The following is a 23,404-nucleotide window of genomic DNA, read 5'->3' on the forward strand; positions in this document are numbered from 1 at the left end:
GGCAAATTAGGAGAGAGAAGCAGAGGCAGAATGTTATTTTTTTGTGCTAATCACTTGCTGAATCTGGATGCAAGAGGTAAGTCAATAACTATAAATGTCTGTAGCATGTTCAAATTATTAGACTTATTTTTTTAAAGACTGCTTTGTTATTGATCTGGACAACTTAACAAAATGAAGAAGCTTTTAAAATAAGTGCTGGATCATGTTCTGTCGGGCTCCCTGGTAGAATCCTCCCGAAAATTCAAAGGTACAAATTTCAGACACACACACGTTTGAAAATTCAAAACAATGTTCTTTATAACGGAAATTCAAATAAACTAAGCAGTCTTTTTGTATAGCAAAGAGCACTCGTCTCCAAACAACCTGGTAATTTGTACAAGTCCCTTATCAGTTCTTAGATACTTAGCTTGCAGCTGTAAGGCAATTCACAGTCCTTCTTCTTTCACAAAGTGAAACACACTTTGCTCTGCTTTAGTTTCAAAGCGGGGAAAAATCACCACACAAAGGTTGAAGTCAGCAAGACAGGCACGAAACACAACGATCAGATAATAATCCTCCACACTGACCAAAACCACATGCTGCTATTTATAGCAGCCTCACTAATTACAACAGCCCCACCCAACCACAGGTGGCCTCATTTTCTTTGATAATAATCTCTCAGTTGTTGCTTCCTATGCATCGCTCTCCACATGTGTGGCTGTTTCATTAACTCTTGTTCCAAATCCAAGGAGGAGATAGATAATTGATCTCCTTCTGAGCTGTCTGCCAAACTCTCCTCCTTCCTGTCACTCAGGTCTTCTTGGTCAGAGGAGCCTTCATCATCAGATTCCACTGGGAGCAAAACAGGCTTGCGGCATGTGGATGTCTCCCCCACATCCACATTCCTTGGGGCAGGAGCTGGGCCAGAGCTAACCATAACAGATCAGAAGAGGCCCAGTGCTATTGTATCTTCTTTTAAATAATAGAGAATAATGTTTACTTCTAGAAAGCCACATCAATTTTAACAACTCTGTACAAGTATAGTCTGAAATGTGTCCTGTTTGGTATTATAAAAAAGCAGCTGAGTTCAATCCTGACTTAGTCATGTTTGGAGTAGATCTATTTAAATAATTGAAAGGAGTTAGCGTGATTACATTTAAGAAAATTTTCTGGGATTAATATACTGCCATAATTTACATTTCTCCAATTCTTTGCTATTTCTATGGGTCAGGCTTACATGCACAGAAATACACAGCAAACAGTGTATATCATCTGTGCTGTCTGCTGTATGGCAAATTGCTGGGAGACAGAGGTCTTTTTTCTTTATTTTCTTCCCCTAAAACTAAGATGCGTCTTATATTCTGGTGCATCTTATACTCGGAAAAATATAGCAATTGCTCGGATTCTTAAATCCCATCTGTTAGATGATGGTTAAAATGGAGATAGGGCAGCTATTATCTTTTGGTAAGGAGCCCCATAACTTCCAGTGATTGCAAGACCCATTCTAGACCGTGGCATCTCAAGATTACTATGCCTTTCATGTTATGAGCTCCATCAAATATTACTTCTCTCTACTTGTATTTGTAAAAATCAGCACAAGAGATACAAGCTATGCTAAAAATGTGCTGCTTCCAGTCTCTTTTGACTGCTGACTTGGGGCATTCCGTTGTGTATAGCATCACGTGACATATTGCAACTTCGTTAAACCAGACATGGGCGTGGCCAGCATATGACGCATCCGGCCCGTGGGCCACAAGTTTGACAGCCCTGGTGTAAAAAGTCTCTGTCCTGTAGGATCTCTGGCTTGATGTGTCCTTCCAAATTCTATTACCCAAATGTATCCTTCCAACTTTTATTATTGTCCTAAAACAAGGGTAGGCAAAGTTGGCTCTTCTATGACTTGTGGACTTCAACTCCCAGAATTCTTAAGCCAATCGTGCTAGCTCAGGAATTCTGGGAGTTGAAGTCCACAGCTCATAGAAGAGCCAACTTTGCCTACCCCTGTCCTAAAAGAAACACAGCAGGCAGAATCACGTCTCATTTCTCCTTCTTGCAGCATCAACACATCCCCCTTGTCATTGAACGTCAGCGGGAAGAACTGATGTTTCGATTCAGCCTACAGAAGCTGCAATACAGACTTCAGGAGATTCAAGCTCTCCAGCAGATGAAGGGCAATACCAGAGGTGAGAACAAATACAAAGCGCATTTGAAAAGTCTGGGCACTGAAAACATAGTGAAAACACTGTACCAAAAAATATCATTCCTTCCAGTCTTGCTTTCTTGGTGCACATACAACAAGGAATCTTGGCAGCAGAACACCCCATGTTTGATCCTAGCCATAGATGGACACCTTAGATAAGAACCACTTTAGTGGATCAAACTCATGTCATATTTCACTGTGACCAGTACAGTACAGCTATTGAAAACTCTTATATAGAGTCTGTTAATATGTAATATATATTGTAATGTACAATATATATATTACATAGGCATGCAGGAGAGGGGGCAGAGTATCCTCACTATTAATAAGCAATTTGAGTTTTCAGAGTTGCTCTACTCCAGAAAATTTATTTATTTTATTTGTTTGTTTATTTTGTCCAATACACAATGAGGGTTTTAGTGGGTATATATCTATATACACATAATAAAATACATGATGAAGGTTACAGAGGAGATACTCATAGTAGAATATATCTAAGAAATAATAGAAAAGAAGATATAGTAATAGAACATATCAATGAAAGAATAGAAGAAGAGATATAGGAATAGAAGAAAGGTATAGGAGATATAGGAGGGTAATAGGACAGGGGACGGAAGGCACTCTAGTGCACTTGTACTCACCTCTTACTGACCTCTTAGGAATCTGGATAGGTCAACCGTAGATAATCTAAGGGTAAAGTGTTGGGGGTTTGGGGATGACATTCTGGAGTCCGGTAATGAGTTCCACTCTTCGACAACTCGGTTACTGAAGTCATATTTTTTACAGTCAAGTTTGGAGCTGTTAATATTAAGTTTAAATCTGTGGTTGAAGCTGAAGTAGTCGCCGACAGGCAGGACATTGCAGCATATGATCTTGTGGGCAATACTTAGATCTTGTTTAAGGCGTCTTAGTTCTAAACTTTCAACGTATAAGTTGTGTAATTGTCTCAAAGGTGCTTTTTCCTTGAAGACGTTTCAACTGATGAAGCTCCTTGGATAAGAAGTGAAATGTCTTTAAGGAAAACAAAGAAAAGTCCAGCTGCCTTTTGAAAAAGTACCTTTGAGACAACCATGACCTGGATGACCGAGAATCTCCAGACAGTAACAAACGGCCTAAATTTATATTTGTGGAGCAGGTACCGTACTGTACTTAAGCAATCACCCAGAGTTGCTTTAAATGTGGCCATATAAATCTTTTAAATAAATAAACTTTCCCCCTTGAAAGAAATATATTTAAAATGGAAAGTTATTCTTTCTCACATAAGTTAGGATGCCCATACCCTCTTTTTTTCATAGCAGATTGACTATGCAAAGGAAAATCAGCAAAGGTGGGAAGAAGAGATATGCTGCTGCAGAATTTTTTTGTATGGATTTTATCTCTTTTTACTTGAAAACTGTCACTTAGACAGTGAGACGGGTAGTAGATACGCTTGATGAAAAAAATGTGTAAATTGCCATATCCTCTACCTCTTCAATCTATGAGGAAAAGAAATCAGTATGGTTTTGTAATACATGTGATTTTTAGTGATGCTTTTTGTTGGTTTTTTACTTATATTGTATTTATACATGTTGTTAGCTGTTCAGAGTCCATTTGGAGTGAGCGGCATATAAATGCAATAAATAAATACATGAATGAATGAATGCATGCATGCATGCATGAATGAATGAATGAATGAATAAATAAATAAATAAATAAATAAATTCTCACTTATATAAAACCAATAAAAAGCATAACCAATAAAAAGCATCACTTGAAGGAACATCACAGCTCCTTTTTTTGCCTCTCGGCCCAACCCAGGGCCATTTCCAAGGCTATTAATTTATTCATAACCAATAAATTATATTCTGTATGTGTTCTGTCGGGCTCTCTGGTAGACTCCTCCCAAAAATTCACAGGTACAAATTTCAGACACACACACATTTGAAAATTCAAAACAATGTTATTTATAATGAAAATTCACTTAACCTAAGCCCTTTTTTGGTATAGCAAAGAGCACTGGTCTCCAAACAAACTGGTAATTGGTACAAGTCCCTTATCAGTACTGTGATACTTAGCTTGCAGCTGTGAGGCAATTCACAGTCCTTCTTCTTTCACAAAGTGAAACACACTTTGCTCTGCTTTAGTTTCAAAGCGGGGAAAAAATCAGCACACAAAAGGTCAAAGTCAGTAAAGCAGGCACGAAACACAATGATCAGATAATCCTCCACAATGGCCAAACCCCACAGGCTGCTATTTATAGCAGCCTCACTAATCACCACAGGCCCACCCAACCACAGGTGGCCTCATTTTCTTTGATAATAATCTCTCAGTTGTTGTTGCCTATGCATCGCTCTCCGCATGCGTGGCTGTATCATTAACTCTTGTTCTGAATCCAAGGAGGAGCTAGATAATTGATCTCCTTCTGAGCTGTCTGCCACACTCTCCTCCTCCCTGTCACTCATGTCTTCTTGGTCAGAGGAGCCTTCATCAGCAGATTCCAGCAGGGGCAAAACAGGCTTGCAGCATGTGGATGTCTCCCCCACATCCACAGTCCTTGGGGCAGGAGCTGGGCCAGAGCTAACCACAACAATATGTGTCACATGTTTTTGATGAACTTGAAAATTAAGGGAGGATAGATCTAGTTCAGCCTTATTCTGGCTTCATCAGCTAGCCATACCCTCGTGGGGACTTGAACTTGCAACCTTGGACTTGTAAGGCAGAGAATTTACCTCTAGGCTACAGTATCTAATCCCTTCAGCTCTGTACCAGGGAAGGGTTACATGTTATTTGTTTTGAATATATATATACAGTATATAAACTGAGAAAATTCATACATGGGCAGAACCATGTGGCTTCAAAGAGACACTATAGGTATCCACTGAGTGGTTACAACTTACTGGTAATGGTAACCACCAACTAGGAACTACTAGTACTTCCTCCTTGCATAGGGAAGCCAGGTTGTTGGGAACTTGTCTTTAGCATTGGCTCCCTGCAACATCATATGACCTTATAACATCGGCTTTGTTACTTCTTGTGCCCGAAGGTGGGATTTTTATTGCCCTAATTCACATTTGAAGGACTGTACCAGAACATTGCAGCTTGATGAGAAGGGAAGAGACATCACACATAATATAGTAGCCATCACATAATTCCTAGTTGTCTAATCTTCTGGGGCAAGAGTTAAAAAAGACTTTGGTAAGCAAGAAAAGAAGTGGGAAGAGATAGCAAGGGAAGTTACAGCCACATCCTAATAGCATCAGCGCTGTCTCTTTGTTTACTGTGTAGGACATAAAATTAAGAATGGGCGACCTGCCTTTGAGTCCTGCCTCTGTTCCAGGAATGGGTTGTAATTTAGCTCGCTGCTAGTTCGGTTCTCCTGCACTGCGTGGGCGCACCTCAATAATGTGCGCATGCACAGTGGCAAAAGATCCAAAAAAATTCTTAAAAAGAAAAAAGCCAAAAACAAGATGGCAAACGTGCACAGTGCTGGAAACTTGGTTTCTGCACATGTGCATAAGAATAAAAAACCCGGAAAAAAATTCCCCCCCAAAAAATCCCTTCTAAAATATACACACACACAAAAAAAGCCAAAGACAAGGTCAGCCGTACACACAGTGCTGCAAACCTGGCTTCTGCACATGTGCAGATAAAAAAAAAGTTTGGGAAAAATTCAAAAAAAGAAATTGGAAAAAAAATTCTAGGGGAAAAAAAACAGATGGCAGAACCCATGGACCAGCACAGGTTCTCTGATGTCATTGTGACGTCACTGGTAGATCGCTACCAGTTTGGGCAAACTGGTCCGAACTGGAGGATCCCACCTCTGCTCTGCTCCCTAATCTTCATCCAGAGTGATGCCATTTGAGTTACTCTGGGCCTTCCATGTTATTCCCATGTTTCAGTAGAGCACAAGGCTCTTTATTACCTCCCATTTGCATCAGAGCTAAGTTTAAAAGTCTGGTACTTTCCAACATCTGATTTCTCTCAACTCTTCCCATTGTTGTTGTTGCTGTTTATGCTCTTCTAAATAGGGTCTTTTTGTTTTTCCTTTTCACTTCCTTCTGCCATAAGCTGCTGGTTCTGGGATTTTAAGAATCTACACTTGTGACTCTAAAATCAGCTTCTTTTCTCTCTGGGAAAATATTACAACTTTAGAAATACCTTTTTATTGAATTAGTGTGTGAGTGTATAGTCTGGTTATTATTTAGCTGCCAGTTTTCTATTAACATCTGCTTCAAATTATGAATACACTTAGTCTTAAGCCAGCTAATGTTATTCGATTGATTTGTAATTATTGATTTTTTCCTCATTTTTTTCATTTCTTATCATTCCTTGACAAATAATCATAAACTGATTATTATGCAAACCAAAGAAGGTTTTCTCTGGGTTTGCTCAGGGACAAATAAGTGAAGTACTGTACTTCCCATTTAACACCAGTAGATAAGATACATCTTTGTACTAGCACATATCTGACCCATTTTGTTGTCAATATTTGAAAGGCGATCAATCTATATAGAGATATGGAGGTGAAGGGCCAAATGGAGCGAATCTGGGCCTGTGCATAGCATCTGCCAGGAACACATTATTTATTTTATTTATTTATTAATGAGACTTCTATGCCACCCTTCTCGAAGCCACTCAGGGCAGTGATACCAAGCAAACCTTTTTCCAGGACTGCAAAATGGCTTCGGGCAACAGCCATCTAGGAAATACTGCAGCTATTTTAAAACGTTCTGTGTCTAAATTCATTTTTTGTCATTTGATTTGAATCACTGCAATTTTAAAAGGCCATTCCAATGGGTCTTATTTTTAATTGATTGTTTTAAAACACCAATTGGGATAAAAATGGGTACAGGCAGTCCTCCTTTCAGAGGTGGGTTTTAGCAGGTTCTGAGCAGCTCTGGAGAACCGGTAGTGGAAATTTTGGGCAGTTCGGAGAACCGGTAAATACCACCTCTGACTAGCCCCACCCCCATCTATTCTCTGCCTCCTGAGTCCCAGCTGATGGGGAAGAAATGGGGATTTTGTGGTATTCTTCCCCTGGAGTAGGGTGGGAATGGGGATTTTACAGTATCCTTCCCCTGCCATGCCACACCCACCAAGCCATGCCACACCCACCAAGCCATGCCACACCCACCAAGCCATGCCACACCCACCAAGCCATGCCACACCCACCAAGCCATGCCACACCCACCAAGCCATGCCACACCCACCAAGCCATGCCACACCCACCAAGCCATGCCACACCCACCAAGCCATGCCACACCCACCAAGCCATGCCACACCCACCAAGCCATGCCACACCCACCAGGCCATGCCACACCCACCAGGCCATGCCACACCCACCAGGCCATGCCACACCCACCAGGCCATGCCACACCCACCAGGCCATGCCACACCCACCAGGCCATGCCACACCCACCAGGCCATGCCACACCCACCAGGCCATGCCACACCCACCAGGCCATGCCACACCCACCAGGCCATGCCACACCCACCAGGCCATGCCACACCCACCAGGCCATGCCACACCCACCAGGCCATGCCACACCCACCAAGCCATGCCACACCCACCAAGCCATGCCACACCCACCAAGCCATGCCACACCCACCAAGCCATGCCACACCCACCAAGCCATGCCACACCCACCAAGCCATGCCACACCCACCAAGCCATGCCACACCCACCAAGCCATGCCACACCCACCAAGCCATGCCACACCCACCAAGCCATGCCACACCCAGAGGTGGGCTGCTAAGGTGGAACGGTGACGTTTGCTCGTCCCCGTGACTCTGAGTGGTAGCGGAGTCCAGCAGAATTATGCTACTGCACCCGTGCAGGTAGCAAAATCACGTGCGGAGACGCAGGTGCGCCTGTGTTTTGGTGTGATTTTTTTTGCTTCTGCGCGCAGGTGAAACCAAAAAGAAGCACCGAAACATGGGTCCACCTGCAGCTCTGCATATGATTTTGCTACCTGCACAGGTGCAGTAGCATAATTGCGCTGGACTCCGCTACCGCTCAAAGCCACGGGGACGAGCACATGTCACCGTTCCACCTTAGCAGCTCACCTCTGGCCGCACCCACAGAACTGGTAGTAAAAATATGTTTGAAACCTACCACTGCCTTCTTTGGTGACCACAGGACGCACAACTCAGTCGTTAACAAACTAGTCGCTAAATGAAACCCACATTATACAAGTTTTATTGAAGTTTTTCTGAAAATATACCAAATACAGAAAGAAATGAAGATAATAAGGAGAATCAGTTTGGCTTGGGGATTAAAGACCCAGGCTAGAAGCCAGGAAACTATGAGATATAAGGCTAGAAAGTGGGACATTGTGAGACTTAGTCCTGTCTTCCTGTGAAAGCCAGCTGGGTATCTTTGGGCTAGTCACTCTTTTTCAATCCAACCCAGTTCACAGGATGTTTTGGAGGAAAACAGGAGGAAGAAAGAATATTGTGTACGTTCACACCTTGACTTATTTATCAAAACAATAAAGATGAGATATATACTGTATAAATAAAATAAAAACGAAAGAAAAAATGGGGAAGGAAAAAGAAGGGGAATAGAAGTAAAGGGAAAAAAAGCCACTTTTTTGATGCATTAAAGTACAAAATAAGAGTTACAGTGGTCCCTCGATCATCGCAAGGGTTCCGTTCCAGGACCCCAAGCGATGATCGATTTTTCGCGAAGTAGCGGTGCGGAAGTAAAAACACCATCTGCTGGGGTTTCCCCAAGCGCGCGCGCACCGCCCGCCCGCCCACGCCGTTGCTGGGGCAGCTTCCCAGCTGGGAAGCGGAGCTGGGATGTCCCCAAGCACGCGCGCGTTGCTGGGGCCGCTTCCCAGCTGGGAAGCGGAGCTGGGGTTTCCCCAAGCGCGCGCGCACCGCCCGCCCGCCCACGCCGTTGCTGGGGCTGCTTCCCAGCTGGGAAGCGGAGCTGGGGTGTCCCCGCGCGTGCCAGCCGCCCGCCCACGCCGTTGCTCGCGCCGCCGCTGGGGTCTTACCGGGGCAAGAGGGGGAAGACCCAGGGAAGCTGCCCAGCAGCTTATCTGCCCGGCGGTAAACTCCGCTATCTACGCATGCGTGGCCATAGAAAAAAGGCACGCATGCGCAGATGGTGGAGTTTACTTCCGGGTTGAAAACTCGCGATATAGCCCTTTCGCGATGCTCGAGGACGCGAAACTCGAGGGATCACTGTATATCAAATTTTTACTTCTACATCATTAGTAAATATTTGCCACATCTATAGCAGCAAACTAAGCGGATCACCCAAAATTTCATATATTTTTTCCTGTTTTGAGCACAAAACAGTCTTTTTCCAAGTAGAAGCAAAACTGGATACATTGTTTATTTAATTAAAACAATTAATTTTACCATCTCTGCTGCTGTGTCACTTTTTCCGTCCATTCTTTAGAAATCACAACCATGCTCATGGTCTTATTTTAGCTTTCCTTTGGTTTATACACTGTGAAAGTTATAAATGTGAGGATTGGTCATAAAGTTACTTTTTCATCACTTTTGTAACTGCGAACAGTCACTAAATGAAGCAATCATTAAACGAGAACTACCTGTATCTCTTTGTCATTTGTTATTTCCATAATGCATGTTCTAGCTTCCCCAAGATATGTTTTTTGCACAAATTTCTCTCATGCTGTTTCTTTTTAAATTTCCCCTGAAATAAACTTTTGTTTTTAACACAGCTACTGTACCTCTAAAATACAAAGTTTAAAGCCTTATAAACCCATTTAAAAATATATTTTGGATATATAATGTCTAAGAGTTATTTTATTAATATGATTGCCTTGAAAAATATGGATGCTAGTAAATTTCATTCATTCATTCATTCCATTCAGATCATATCTGCCTCGCAATCCTACTAGAAAAGTGGTGGGTTAGTCTACATTAATTACATTATCAGTGGAGACGGATCCCTGAGGAGATCCCCTGAATATTATTTTACTATAAGTGGGGAAATTTGTGTCCAACTTTCAATAAAGGAAAGAAAAAATGATGGCCTAAAATGTTTGTATTAATTAGCTTGTATGTGAAAACCTTCTATAGTTGTTGTTAACCCTGCATTTCTGATCCTCAGCTCCACTGTCACAAAACTCACTGGACTGTCAATTTCCAACACAAGAGAACCTGCCAGCAAGTGTAAGTTACCAAGATTACAAATTTATTATGGAGTCTTGAGTTTATTTGCTGTTTTCATCTTTTTAAACTGACTTTCTCTGGCCTCTTTTTTTGCTATCCAAACTCTGAGTCCTTAAGGCAGTTCCCATTTTATTTATTTATTTATTTATTTATTCATTCATTCATTCATTCATTCATTCATTCATTCATTCATTTATTCATCCATCCATTCATTCATTCATTTGACTTGAATGCCGCCCCTCTTCGAGGACTTGGGGCGTCTCACAACACATATAAGAAACATAGTGGTATATCCTATCCAATTAATATAATTAAAAACCCTACAAATCCTAAAATAATTAAACCATTCATAATCATTCATTCCATAAAACACACATTGGTCAGGGGGAAAGATCTAATGATTCCAGGCCTGGCGACAAAGATGAGTCTTTAAACTTTTTCAGAAGGCAAGGAGTGTGGGGGCAGTGCAAATCTCCGGGGGGAGTTGATTCTAGAGGGCCAGGGCTCCCACAGAGAAGGCTTTTCCCCTAGGTTCCACCAGCTGACATTGTCTGGCTGATGGGACATTGAGGAGACCAACTATGTGGGACCTAACTGGATGCTGGGATTCGTGCGGCAGAAGGCAGTCTAATTCTAAATGGTCTAAAACAGTAATGACAAACCTATGGCACGAGTGCCACAGTTAGCACACAGAGCCTATCTGCCGGCACGCGAGCTGTTGCCCTAGCTTATCTCCTATGCGCATGTGCATGCTGACCAGCTGATTTTCGGCTCATACAGAGGCTCTGGGAGTTCATTTTCGGCTTCCAGAGGGCCTACAAGGGACGGGAGAGGGCGTTTTTGCCCTTCCCAGGCTCCAGGAAAGCCTACTGAGTCCACTGGAGGTCCAGAAATGGGCCATTTCTGGCCTCCAAAGGGAATCCAGGGGAGAGCATTTTTGCCCTCTCCAGGCATTGAATTATGCTTGTGGGTGTCGTCTGGTGGGACCCAGGGGAAGAGCCTTCTCTGTGGCGGCCCCGACCCTCTGGAACCAGCTCCCCCCCCCCCCCCAAGATTCATCTGCAATAGCACATCACACATACACACTTTTAGCACCTGAGGGAAAAAAGGTTCATCATTACTGGTCTAAAAGAACGATGAAACTACTTAAATGATGATTCTATTAAAAATAACTAAAAACATTTTTTTTAATAATGAGTCAGATGTGTAAGATTTAAATAAGAAATGAATTTGTTGACCAGCGATTAATGTAAAGGTTATTGTAATGTTTTAATATTAGATAATGAAAAGCTATACTTTAAGAGTTTTTTGAATATATAAGATATGACATGACTTTGTGAAAGAAAGAGATATAAGAGCCTCCATTGAATGATTACAAGGTAAAAAGGAAAAAAAATGTATATGTTTGACAATAAACTGGACTTTGTGTTGGAAACTGTATTTTTTTTTAATTTGGTGTTGGAGAAAAAATAAAAAATTTATGATGCAAAAAAAAACCCCTTTAAACAGAAACTGCCAAATAAGATAACAAATATAAATAGTAGTTGTCATTAAAAACTCAAGCAAACTGGGTAGATTTTAAGCTTAGGCTCACTCTTTGATCTGAAATGATTTAAAAGTATGTTCCAATGTGGGGATTTTGTTCAAGAGGGCCTCAGTAAGGTTGGAATTCGTTTTTGTGGGGTTGTAGTTTTAATATGCAATAAAATATTTATTAGACGTTGTTGATGTGGCAATAGGGGAAGAGAGTTTCAGGAAAGCTATATTTCAGCAAATGCTTCCTGGAATGGTAAATCCATTCTTCCTCTTTTAAAAGAATTCATCTATAATTTCTTACGTTAAGAGAAATTGAGAAAATCTTCTTCTAATGAGGAGCTTGTCCTCAAGTTTTGTTCTGTTTGTACATTGAAAAACTGGCAAAAAAATTGAGACTCTCTATTGCAGTGATGGTGAACCATTTTTTCCTCGGATGCTGAAAATGCCCACACCCATAATACAATGCCTGGGGAGTGCAAAAACAGCTTCCTCCACCCCCCCGGAGGCCCACTGGAGGCCAGAAATGGCCTGTTTCCCAAATTCTGGTGGGCCCAGTAGGCTTGTGTTTCACCCTCCCCAGGCTCCAAAGGTTTCCCTCGAGCTGGGAGAAGGTAGAAAGGCCTTTACCCATCCCTCCGGAGGCTCTCTGGAAGCCAAAAATGCCCTCCCAGAGCCTCTGTATAAGCCAAAAATCAGCTGGCCGGCACACACAGGCACTCTGGAACTGAGCAAGGACAACAGCTTGTGTGTCAACAGATATGGTTCTGTTTGCCACCTGTGGCACCCGTGCCATAGGTTCGCCATCACTGCTACTGTATATTGGAAATGGGGAACCCTGGCTCTTTTATGACTTGTGGGCTTCAACTTCCAGAATTCCTGAGCCGTTCATGATTGACTTATGACCATAACTGAGTATGGAATTAAAATAATAAATTGAACCAATTGTTAAGTGGGTTATCACGTGGCCATGCCTGATTTTACAGCCTTTTTTTTTTTTTGCATTGGTTGTTAATCAATATTATTAGCAGTGTGTAAAAAGTATATTGAAACGTGCAGCTTTCAAGGACTACAAATTTAGGGAACTCAGAGAACTAATTGAAACTTACTAAAAAATGGCCTTTTTGGTGTCCTTAGATAATTAGAATATTGGAATGATGGTGGAATATACAGTAACTTTTAAAATATTAAACTATTAGTGGCTTATCAGGAGACAACAAATACATTGTATGAAGAAATGTTATTGATGTTGAAGTGGATTTATGAAGAAGGTGTCTGAAGATGACGAGTGTGATCTCTTCAAAACGTCACAAAAACACTCTCGATACATGGAGAAAAAAACCCAAACACACCAAATACATACCTATACCTGTGAAAATCTATGAAAACGTAACACACACCAAGCCATTGATTTCAGCCCTATTAAGAAGTAATAATAGAATACTCTGTTTCTCCCTAAATAAGACATCCCCTGATAATAAGCCCAATCGGGCTTTTGAGTGCGTGACAATAAAGCCAAGCACTTATTTCAGGGTTCAAAAAATATATAACACAAAATCTTATTTGGGAGAAAATACGGTTTGTTTTTATTTGTTTTTATCCGTTTATTTCTTGCTTTTATTGTTTTTTACAAACAAAGTGGCAAACATATCCAACATATCCTCGTTTTTTTTAAAAAAAAAATAAGATTTCTGGGAAAGGACAAAGTTAATCCTAAACGTGCTAAAAACATCCTGTTAGCATTGTTTCCATGCCCAGTTGAATATTGAGCAGGGGAAAATTCTCTGGAATTCCCCAATTCCTTCAGTGTAAAATATTTTATTATTTATTTATTAATCAAATTTGTATGCCGCCCCTCTCCGCAGACTCGGGGCGGCTAACAACAGTAATAAAACAATATAAACAAATCTAATATTTAAGTTAATTTTAAAAAGAAACCCCAATTTAAGAGACCAATCATACATACAGACATACCATGCATAATCTTTTAATAAGCCATGGGGAAGGGAATATCTCAATTCCCCCATGCCTGACGACAGAGGTGGGTTTTAAGGAGCTTACGAAAGGCAATGAGGGTGGGGGCAACTCTGATATCTGGGGGGAGTTGGTTCCAGAGGGCCGGGGCCGCCACAGAGAAGGCTCTTCCCCTGGGTCCCGCCAAACGGCATTGTTTAGTTGACGGGACCCGGAGAAGACCCACTCTGTGGGACCTAACTGGTCGCTGGGATTCGTGCAGCAGAAGGCGGTCCTTGAGATAATCTGGTCCAGTGCCATGAAGGGCTTTATAGGTCATAACCAACACTTTGAATTGTGCCTGGAAACTGATTGGCAACCAATGCAGACTGCAGAGTGTTGGTGTGACGTCGGCATAATTAAGAAAGCCCATGATAGCTCTCGCAGCTGCATTCTGCACGATCTGGAGTTTCTGAACACTTTTCAAAGGTAGCCCCATGTAGAGAGCGTTACAGTAGTCGAGCCTCGAGGTGATGAGGGCATGAGTGACTGTGAGCAGTGACTCCTGGTCCAAATAGGGCCACAACTGGTACACCAGGTGGACCTGGGGAAACGCCCCCCTCGCCACAGCTATGAGCTGTGGATCGAGGAGGACGCCCAAGTTGCGGACCATCTCCGAGGGGGTCAGTGATTCCCCCCCCCAGGGTAATGGACGGACAGATGGGATTGATCTTTGGGAGGCAAAACCCACAGCCACTCCGTCTTATCCGGGTTGAGTTTGAGTCTGTTGACACCCACCAGACCCCAACAGCCTCCAGACACTGGCACATCACTTCCACTGCTTTACTGACTGGACAAGGGGTGGAGATGTAAAGCTGGGTATTATCTGCATACTGATGATACTTCACCCCATGCCCTTGGATGATCTCACCCAGCGGTTTCATGTAGATATTAAATAGTAGGGGGGAGAGGACAGACCCCTGAGGTGCCCCACAAGGGAGCAACCTCTAGGTTGCTCTCTGACCCCCCCACTAACACCAACTGTGACCGACTGGAGAGGTAGGAGGAGAACCACTGAAGAACAATGCCTCCCACTCCCAACCCCTCCAGCCGGCGCAGAAGGATACCATGGTCGATGGTATCAAAAGCCGCTGAGAGGTCAAGGAGCACCAGGACAGAGGATAAACCTCTGTCCCGGGCCCGCCAGAAATCATCCATCAGAGTGACCAAAGCAGTTTCCATGCTGTAGCCGGGCCTGAATCCTGACTGCTGAGGGCCTAGATAATTGGCTTCTTTCAAGGACTGCTGGAGCTGGAGTGCCACCACCTTCTCAACAACCTTCCCCATAAAGGGAAGATTGGAGACTGGGCGATAGTTATTGAGAATGGCTGGGTCCAGGGAAGGCTTCTTGAGGAGGGGGTGCACAAGTGCTTCCTTGTAGGGAGCTGGGAAGGCCCCCCTCCCCAGAGAAGCATTGACAATCTCCTGGACCCAGCTCCGTGTCACCTCCCTGCTGGCCGAAACCAGCCAGGAGGGACATGGATCCAGTAAACAGATGGCGGAACTCACAGCTCCAATGGCCTTGTCCACTTCATCAGGTGTCACCAGATCAAACTCTTCCCAGACAGGTGGACAAGTACGAGATAAGCTCTGTTGATACATTAGGTCAAGTTCTACATGTGGGTCATTGATGTCTTTTCCTAACAATCACACAACTAGGATGCCCTAACAAGAGTTCTCTGCTGCATATCTGACGGATGTCATTTTCTTCATATGTACTCATGTATTCCTTTTCCTAGTCTCTTCAAAGCCTCCAAGGACTATTCATGAAGATGGACAGTGAGTTGGAAGAGGTCAAGAAGAAGGTTCTGATGAGGCTTCTGATTTGGAAGAGGCAGCAGCAACTGGGTGGGAATGGAACTCCATTTGAAGAGGACTTGTCCCCGCTGCAAAAGAGGTGAGTTGGGCAGAAAGAATGTGTTACCTCTTGTCGCATGGGATGCTAACATTCTGGATCTGTCAGTGGTTTAGCAACCCAACTTTTAATACTACTTAAAGAAGAAGCTGAATGCAAAATTGGCGTGGCAATGTCTCTTATGGATCTACTGTGGTTAATGTTACTATATCTAGAAGAGTCTAGTGGTGTTGGTAGAAGTGTAAATGTTGATATTTGCTTGTCAGACCCTGGATGCATGAAGTGGCCTACATATCAAGGAAAAGAAAATTTCTAACCTCTATATCAGTGATGGCGAACCTATGGCACGTGTGCCACAGGTGGTACGCAGAAACATGTCTGAGAGAACATGAGACGTTGTCCTATGTCAGCTCCACTATGCATGTGTGTGCTGACCAGCTGGTTTTTGGTCTTCCGGAGGTTGGGAGAGAGGTCGTTTTCGCCCTCTTCAGGCTTCAGGAAAACCTCTGGAGACTCCCCTGAAGTCCAAGGAGGGCGAAAAATGGCCCAGTGGGCCTACTGGAAGTTCAGAGGCTTCAGTGAGCCCTATGTACATGCATGGGGGAGGGCATAGCGGGGGGTTATGCACGCATATGTGGGGGAGGGCATTGCATTATCGCACACGTGTGCCCCCTTTTGGCACCTGAGCAAAAAATGGTTCGCCATCACTGCACAGCTTTATTTTGGATAAATGGCCTTTCTGTTTACTTTACAACAGCATGTGTGTTTGAATTTACATTTCTGACTTAATTGGGGCTCGTAATGTGAAGCCCGGCATAACAGGGGATGGCAAAATTAGCTTCCCCCGGATCCCAGAAGCCCTCTGGAGGCCGGAGACAGCCTACTTTCCAACTTCTGGTGGGCCCAGTAGACTCATGTTTCACCCTCCCCAGGCTGCAAAGTCTTCCCCGGAGCCGAGGGAGGGTAAAAATGCCTTCCCCCATCCCTCCAGAGGCTCTTTGGAAGGCAAAAACACTCTCCCAGAGCCTCTGTGCAAGCCAAAAATCAGCTGGCCAGCACTCTAATGCACATTGGAGCTGAGCTGTGGCTCTGCGTGCCACCTGTGGCACTCGTGCCATAGGTTTGCCATCACTGACCTACAAGGTCCTTCTAACTCTGTTATTCTGTTATACATACTTTACAAAACTGCACATGACATAGAATCCCTTCTAGACTGGGCAGCCATGTAGACAATTTGAGTCCAGTACTGATGTTTGATTGTTCTTGATCATGAAGGATCTACTATAGCCTAATGCCATGGGAAATAAGGGAACTGTACCATAATCCAAAACTTTTGGAGGGCAAAAGTTATGCAATTTTGTTTTAACCCTTAATACAAATGGGGCCCATCTTTAGCGCTTAGTAAAAAGTGACTGCTATACCCCTTGAAAAGTTTGCTTGACTCTTGGAACTTGGTTTAGATGGATGGTTTAGAGGGATTTCAGTCTGGGATATAAATTTGTCATGTTTCTAACAGGTTGGAGTGCCTAGTAGATATTTGGTTCCAGTTTCGCCAGCAGTTGATTACATCTGGAATTGAGCTTCAATCTCATATTCGAGAACATCTGGACAATACATTCAAATCTCTTATACAAAAGTAAGGAGAATCCCTCTCTTAAAGTACTATCTTTCTTTCCCAGTGGTGTCTCTTTTCATGCTCTGCCTAGAATGGGGATTATTGTCTGTTGTTTCGTTTTACCAATATGCAGGTTTCCTATTTGTCATCCAAGACTTTTTGGTATGATACCCAATGTGCTGGTAATCACTGTGACCACCACAACTAGTCTATGCCATCTTTCAATTTTGATTTTCAGAGCTTGATACTTTTAGATCCTTTGTCTTCTATTTTGCTATCCCAATATTACCATTTTAATTATCCACACTTTCTTATTTTCAACTATAAATCTAGTGTAATGTGCCAAGACTTTATCAGTTTGTACTTGGAAATCTCACAATATTTTATCTTGCTCATTTTTGCCTCCTTATGTTTCCCATGACATTTTTATAACAAGGACACAATAACTTATACAGATGTTCCAATTACTCATATTGGCCACGATGCAATGGTATGCTGTTATTTATAATCAGTTTGTGCTATCTTCTTTCACAACATTATATACCCTACTGTTTCTTTTGTTTCTTTGCGCAATCTGCACTTTGAGATGACTTTATTTGGTTTGTTTAAAGTAGAAAGATAAAAGAAGAAAAAGTAATACAATAGAAAAAGTCAAAAGTGCAGAAAGGAAAAGACACACAAAGATTTCAGATTTTCTTCTACAGCACGTATGAGCCTAAATTTACAAAGACCTCGTACTCTAAGTTTGCAACATAACTTTCATTTTTTCTGTTACTTATTTTTTCTAGTCATAAATCCTTATAACATAATTTCATTTGTTTGGGTTTCATGCTAAAATCCAAAAGCAGCTTCCAATCAGCGTTAAAATCAATTATTTCTTTTCTCTAATCAAAGCTGTCAATCTTGCCTTCTTAGCTAACTTCATCAACTTCACTGCCCATTCTTTCAGTCTAGGTCAGTGATAGTGAACCTGTGGCACGCAGAGCCATATCTGCTGGCCTGTGAGCCATTGCCCTAGCTCAGCTCCAACGTGTATGTATGTGCTGGCCAGCTGATTTTTGGCTTGCACAGAGGCTCTGGGAGGGTGTTTTTGTCTTCAAGGGAGCTTCCAGGGGGGGATGGGGGAGGACATTTTTATCCCAAGCCTTTGGAGCTTGGGGAGGGCAAAACATGAACCTACAGGGCCCACCAGAAGTTGGGAAATGGACCATTTCTGGCCTCCAGAGGGCCTCTAGGGGGCAGGGGAAGCTATTTTCACCCTCCCTGGGCATTGAGTGAGCAGGGGCTACCCTTGAAAAGTGTTCGGAAACTTCAGATCGTGCATAATGCGGCTACAAGAGCCATCTTGGGGCTCCCTAGATTCGCCCACGTTTCTGCAACACTCCGTGGCCTGCACTGGCTGCCGATTGGTTTCTGGTCACAATTCAAAGTGTTGGTAATTGCCTTTAAAGCCCTACATGGCATTGGACCAGAATACATCCGGAACCGCCTTCTACCGCACGAATCCCAGCAGCCGATAAGGTCCCACAGAGTTGGCCTTCTCCAGGTCCTGTCGACCAAACAATGTCATTTGGCGGGCCCCAGAGGAAGAGCCTTCTCTGTGGCGGCCCCAGCCCTCTGGAATCAACTCCCCCCAGAGATTAGAACGGCCCCCACCCTCCTTGTCTTTCGCAAATTACTCAAGACCCACCTGTATCGCCTGGCATGGGGGAACTAAGACATCCTCCCCCAGGCTTTTATATTTTATGTTTGGTATGTATGTGTTGTATGGTTTTAAATTGTTGGGTTTTTTAAATATGTTTTATTTTAATATTAGATTTGTCTCAATGTCATATTGTTTCTATTATTGTTGTGACCCACCCCGAGTCTTCGGAGAGGGGTGGCATACAAATCTAATAAATAATAATAATAATAATAATAATAATAATAATAATAATTCACGAATGCGCAATAGCATGCAGCCACACTCTTTCAGCACCTGAGGAAAAAAAGGTTCGCCATCACTAGTCTAGATAATGTCCAATCCATTCTAGGAAATGTGCAATCAAATATGGAAACAAACTCCCATAAATGTTTGCCCACTGTTTCACCATCGGACCCAAAAGAAACAATTTGTTTCAATTGTACATGAGTTTTTAAAGTTGTCTAAATCAATTTGTGCATTTGTTGTTGTTGTAAGTGATCCACGGCCAGCTCAGTTAGTCGCAGATTCTGAGGAGGATGAACCCGGTCCATCTTGGGACCTTAAGCCAGTGTTCTTGAGTCAGAGAGTGAGGGTGAATTGGAACTTGGGAAGCCTGGGGAACCACCAGGGACTGTAGAAACCCCAATTATGATAATGTTGTACTCAGTGCATGAGGAGGACATTGGGGACCAGGAGCCCCTATTAGACGCCAGTGTAAGAAGATCACGAAGCAGACAGGAATATCTCTATGGGAAAATGCAGCTGCAAGAGCAATCATGGGCTTCCCCAGGTATGCCCATGTTACACCAACACTCTGCAGTCTGCATTGGTTGCCGATCAATTTCCGGTCACAATTCAAAGTGTTGGTTATGACCAATAAAGCCCTTCATGGCATCGGACCAGAATATCTCCGGGACCGTCTTTTGCCGCACGAATCCCAGCGACCAGTTAGGTCCCACAGAGTTGGCCTTCTCCTGGTCCCATTGACTAAACAATGTCATTTGGCGGGACCCAGGGGAAGAGCCTCCTCTGTGGTGGCCCCGACCCTCTGGAACCAGCTCCCCCCAAAGATTAGAACTGCCCCCACCCTCCTTGCCTTTCGTAAACTTCTTAAGACCCACCTCTGCCGTCAGGCATGGGGGAACTGAGACATCTCCCCAGGGCCTATACAGTTTATACATGGTATGTTTGTGTGTATGTTTGTTTTTAATAATGGGTTTTTTAGTGTTTTTTAAATTATTAGATTTGTTTTTACATTGTCTTTGTTATTGCCGTGAGCCGCCCCGAGTCTACGGAGATGGACGTCATACTAATAAATAAATAAATAAATAAATAAATAAATAAATAAATAAATAAATAAATAAATAAATAAATAAATAAATAAATAAATAAATAAATAAATGAATGAATGAATAAATAAATAAATAAATAAATAAATAAATAAATAAATAAATAAATAAATAAATAAATAAAATTTCTAGAAGGTGAATCTCTATGGAAGAAAGTCAAGACATTGGATATCTCTAGGCAATAGTTGACCACACCCAGACAGTATATAAATGAGGATTTATGGGAAAAGAGGCATGGAGAATCAATCTTCGGGACCGTCCTCTGCCTCATGTATCCCAGTTACCAGTTAGGTCCTATAGAGTCGGCCTTCTCCCGGTCCCGTCAACCAGGCAATGCTTTGCTGGCAAACTGCTGTTATCCCTTTAAGTTTATTGTGTAATGATGTAGCTGTCTGAGGAAAACATGAAGATTCGTGTGTATTTAAAGAACTTTAGAACACTTAGGAATGTCTAAATTGGATTTAACTCCCGGCTCACAGCCCGCTCCTTATCTATTACACAACTTGATCGGGAACGGCATGGACTAACAGCCTGACCTTGTTTTGTACAAATCATTTAAAAATATAGATGTGTTGATTTGAATTTTTGGAGAGTGGGGCCTCCTTTGTTCCGATCCGACCAGGCCCAAGAAAAACTGTTGTAGCCCATTGGGAGCCAGCAGCAGAGCTAGCAGCAGAGGAGGTTGAGGAAGGGTCTTTGCCAGCTTCAGAACCTTTGGAAGGCTCTGATAAGGAAACATCATCGGAGACAGAGGCAAAGCCGGGGCCTTCCATCCTCCTCCAGGTGAAGAGGCAGCTGTCTTCAGGGCCTGAGTTGAGTGAGAGGGAGGAACAGATGGGGACCATCCCAGATGCACATATGCCTTACGAGGAAAGGAGAGGAGAGCAAAGGAAAACAATAAGCCAGCTCTCAAGGAAAGGCAGACATGGACACTAGCCAGACGCTCCCTGGTTGGGAAATAAATAGGAGAGGTTTGAGAGTGGCCGGTTGTTGCAAACAATTGTTCATGTCTACTATACAGAAATGAACAATTGTCAGGTCGGCCTTCTCCAGGTCCCGTCAACTAGACAATGTCATCAGGCAGGGCATAGGGGAAGAGCCTTCTCTGTGGGGGGGCCGGCCCTCTGGAATCAGCTCCCACCAGAGATTCACACCGCCCGCACCCTCCTCGACTTCCGCAAGAATTTGAAGACTTATTTGTGCCATCAGGCTTGGGGCCATTAGATCGTAGCCGCCTGGCTGATGAATAAAATGTATGTTTGCTTGTTTGGACGGGAGTGATTAATTTTTAAGGAACTTGGGTTTTAGGTTTAGATTTTTAAACTTAAATTGGATATGTTTTGTTTTTTATATGTTGCGAGCTGCCCCGAGTCTTTGGAGAAGGGCGGTATATAAATCCAATAAACAAATAAATGCAGCAAGAAATTTGGATTCCTTGGCCAAACCCAGATTTGTTGGGACTACAGTGTACTTACATTTGATTTTTTTTTTGTTTATCTACTACTGCCCTATTATAAAAAGGGTGTTGTTTTACTCACAAGTAAACATCTTATTATTACTTGCGAAGGCTGGGTCCAAACAATATTTGACTGCATATGTTTTTGGTTTTTTAACATGCTCATCAAATTCCCAACAGGAAACATGGTTGAATGCATGCTATCTCATAGTGCTTCCCATCCCTAAGTTGCTCTTCCCATCCTAAACCAGAATATTTTCCTGCCTGCTGTCTTTATGAATAGGGATGGGGAAACTTAGAACTTAGAATAACTTTATTGTCACTTTGAATGTGCACTAATTGGCATACATTAAAATGAAATTAAGTTGTATACAGCGATCAAAAGTTGTCCATCTCTAATATAAACATAAACATGACATGAGGGATGGATGGATGGATGGATGGATGGATGGATGGATAGATAGATAGATAGATAGATAGATAGATAGATAGATAGATAGATAGATAGATAGATAGATGAATGATAGATGGGTGGGAGTGTGGGTGGGTGGATGGGTGGATGGATGGATAGATGGATAGACAGACAGACAGACAGACAGATAGATGGATAGATGGATAGATGGATAGATGGATAGATGGATAGATGGATAGATGGATAGATGGATAGATGGATAGATGGATAGATGGATAGATGGATAGATGGATAGATGGATAGATGGATAGATGGATAGATGGATAGATGGGTGGGAGTGTGGGTGGATGGATGGATGGATGGATGGATGGATGGATGGATGCATGCATGGATAGGTAGGTAGGTAGGTAGGTAGGTAGGTAGGTAGATAGATAGATAGATAGATAGATAGATAGATAGATAGATAGATAGAGGATAGAGGATAGAGGATAGATGGATGCATGGATGGACACACAGACAGATAGATGATGGATGGATGGATAGATGCATGGATAGATAGATAGATAGATAGATAGATAGATAGATAGATAGATAGATAGATAGATAGATATGCATGTACCCACATATATTATATGTCACAGAGAAACAAGACAGTTTAGTTTGGATATATACATGTACATTGCAAGAGAAACAAATCTTGTAAGTGTACCAGATGGATGGCATAGGGAACGAAGCATTTACAGAATCTGGTAGTCCTGCTAGAAATACTTTGAAACCTCCTCCCAGAGGGGAGCAACAGAAACAAACCACGAAGTGGCTATGTGAGGTCTCTGGCAATTCTTTGAACTCTATGCGCATAGCACTTACAAGCTGTATCCTGGGGAAGAGAGTAGGGTAAATATTAAAGCCTGTTGCTGCTGTTCCCAGAACTGGCTCTTCTCATACTTGAGCCTGGCTTATGTTTCCCTTCCAGTTCCTTCTTGGTGGAAAAACAACCTCCGCAAGTTTTAAAGACGCAGACCAAATTTCAAGCCAGTGTCCGCTTCCTGCTGGGACCTCAGTTACTCAAACATCCGCCAACATCATTTCTGGTCACGGCTGACATTGTGACAGAGAAGCAGGCCCGGGAACTGACTGCCAATCATTCTTCCTCTGTCTTTAGGTGAGAGACACCA

At 42.8% G+C, this 23,404-nt stretch overlaps 1 protein-coding gene across 3 annotated transcripts in view; it reads left to right on the plus strand.

The window, feature by feature from the left end:
* STAT6 (signal transducer and activator of transcription 6) overlaps window positions 1-23,404 on the plus strand; it is a 121,362-nt gene that overhangs the window by 57,427 nt on the left and 40,531 nt on the right. For all 3 annotated transcript variants that reach the window (XM_070740970.1, XM_070740971.1, XM_070740969.1), the window contains 5 exons: window positions 2,036-2,162; window positions 10,251-10,312; window positions 15,598-15,755; window positions 17,230-17,349; window positions 23,203-23,391. In XM_070740970.1, the coding sequence (XP_070597071.1) occupies window positions 2,036-2,162; window positions 10,251-10,312; window positions 15,598-15,755; window positions 17,230-17,349; window positions 23,203-23,391 (656 nt within the window). The remainder of the gene's footprint in view (window positions 1-2,035; window positions 2,163-10,250; window positions 10,313-15,597; window positions 15,756-17,229; window positions 17,350-23,202; window positions 23,392-23,404) is intronic.

The sequence above is a fragment of the Erythrolamprus reginae genome, chromosome 2 (assembly GCF_031021105.1).
Source record: "Erythrolamprus reginae isolate rEryReg1 chromosome 2, rEryReg1.hap1, whole genome shotgun sequence".
NCBI classification, from domain to species: Eukaryota; Metazoa; Chordata; class Lepidosauria; order Squamata; family Dipsadidae; genus Erythrolamprus; species Erythrolamprus reginae.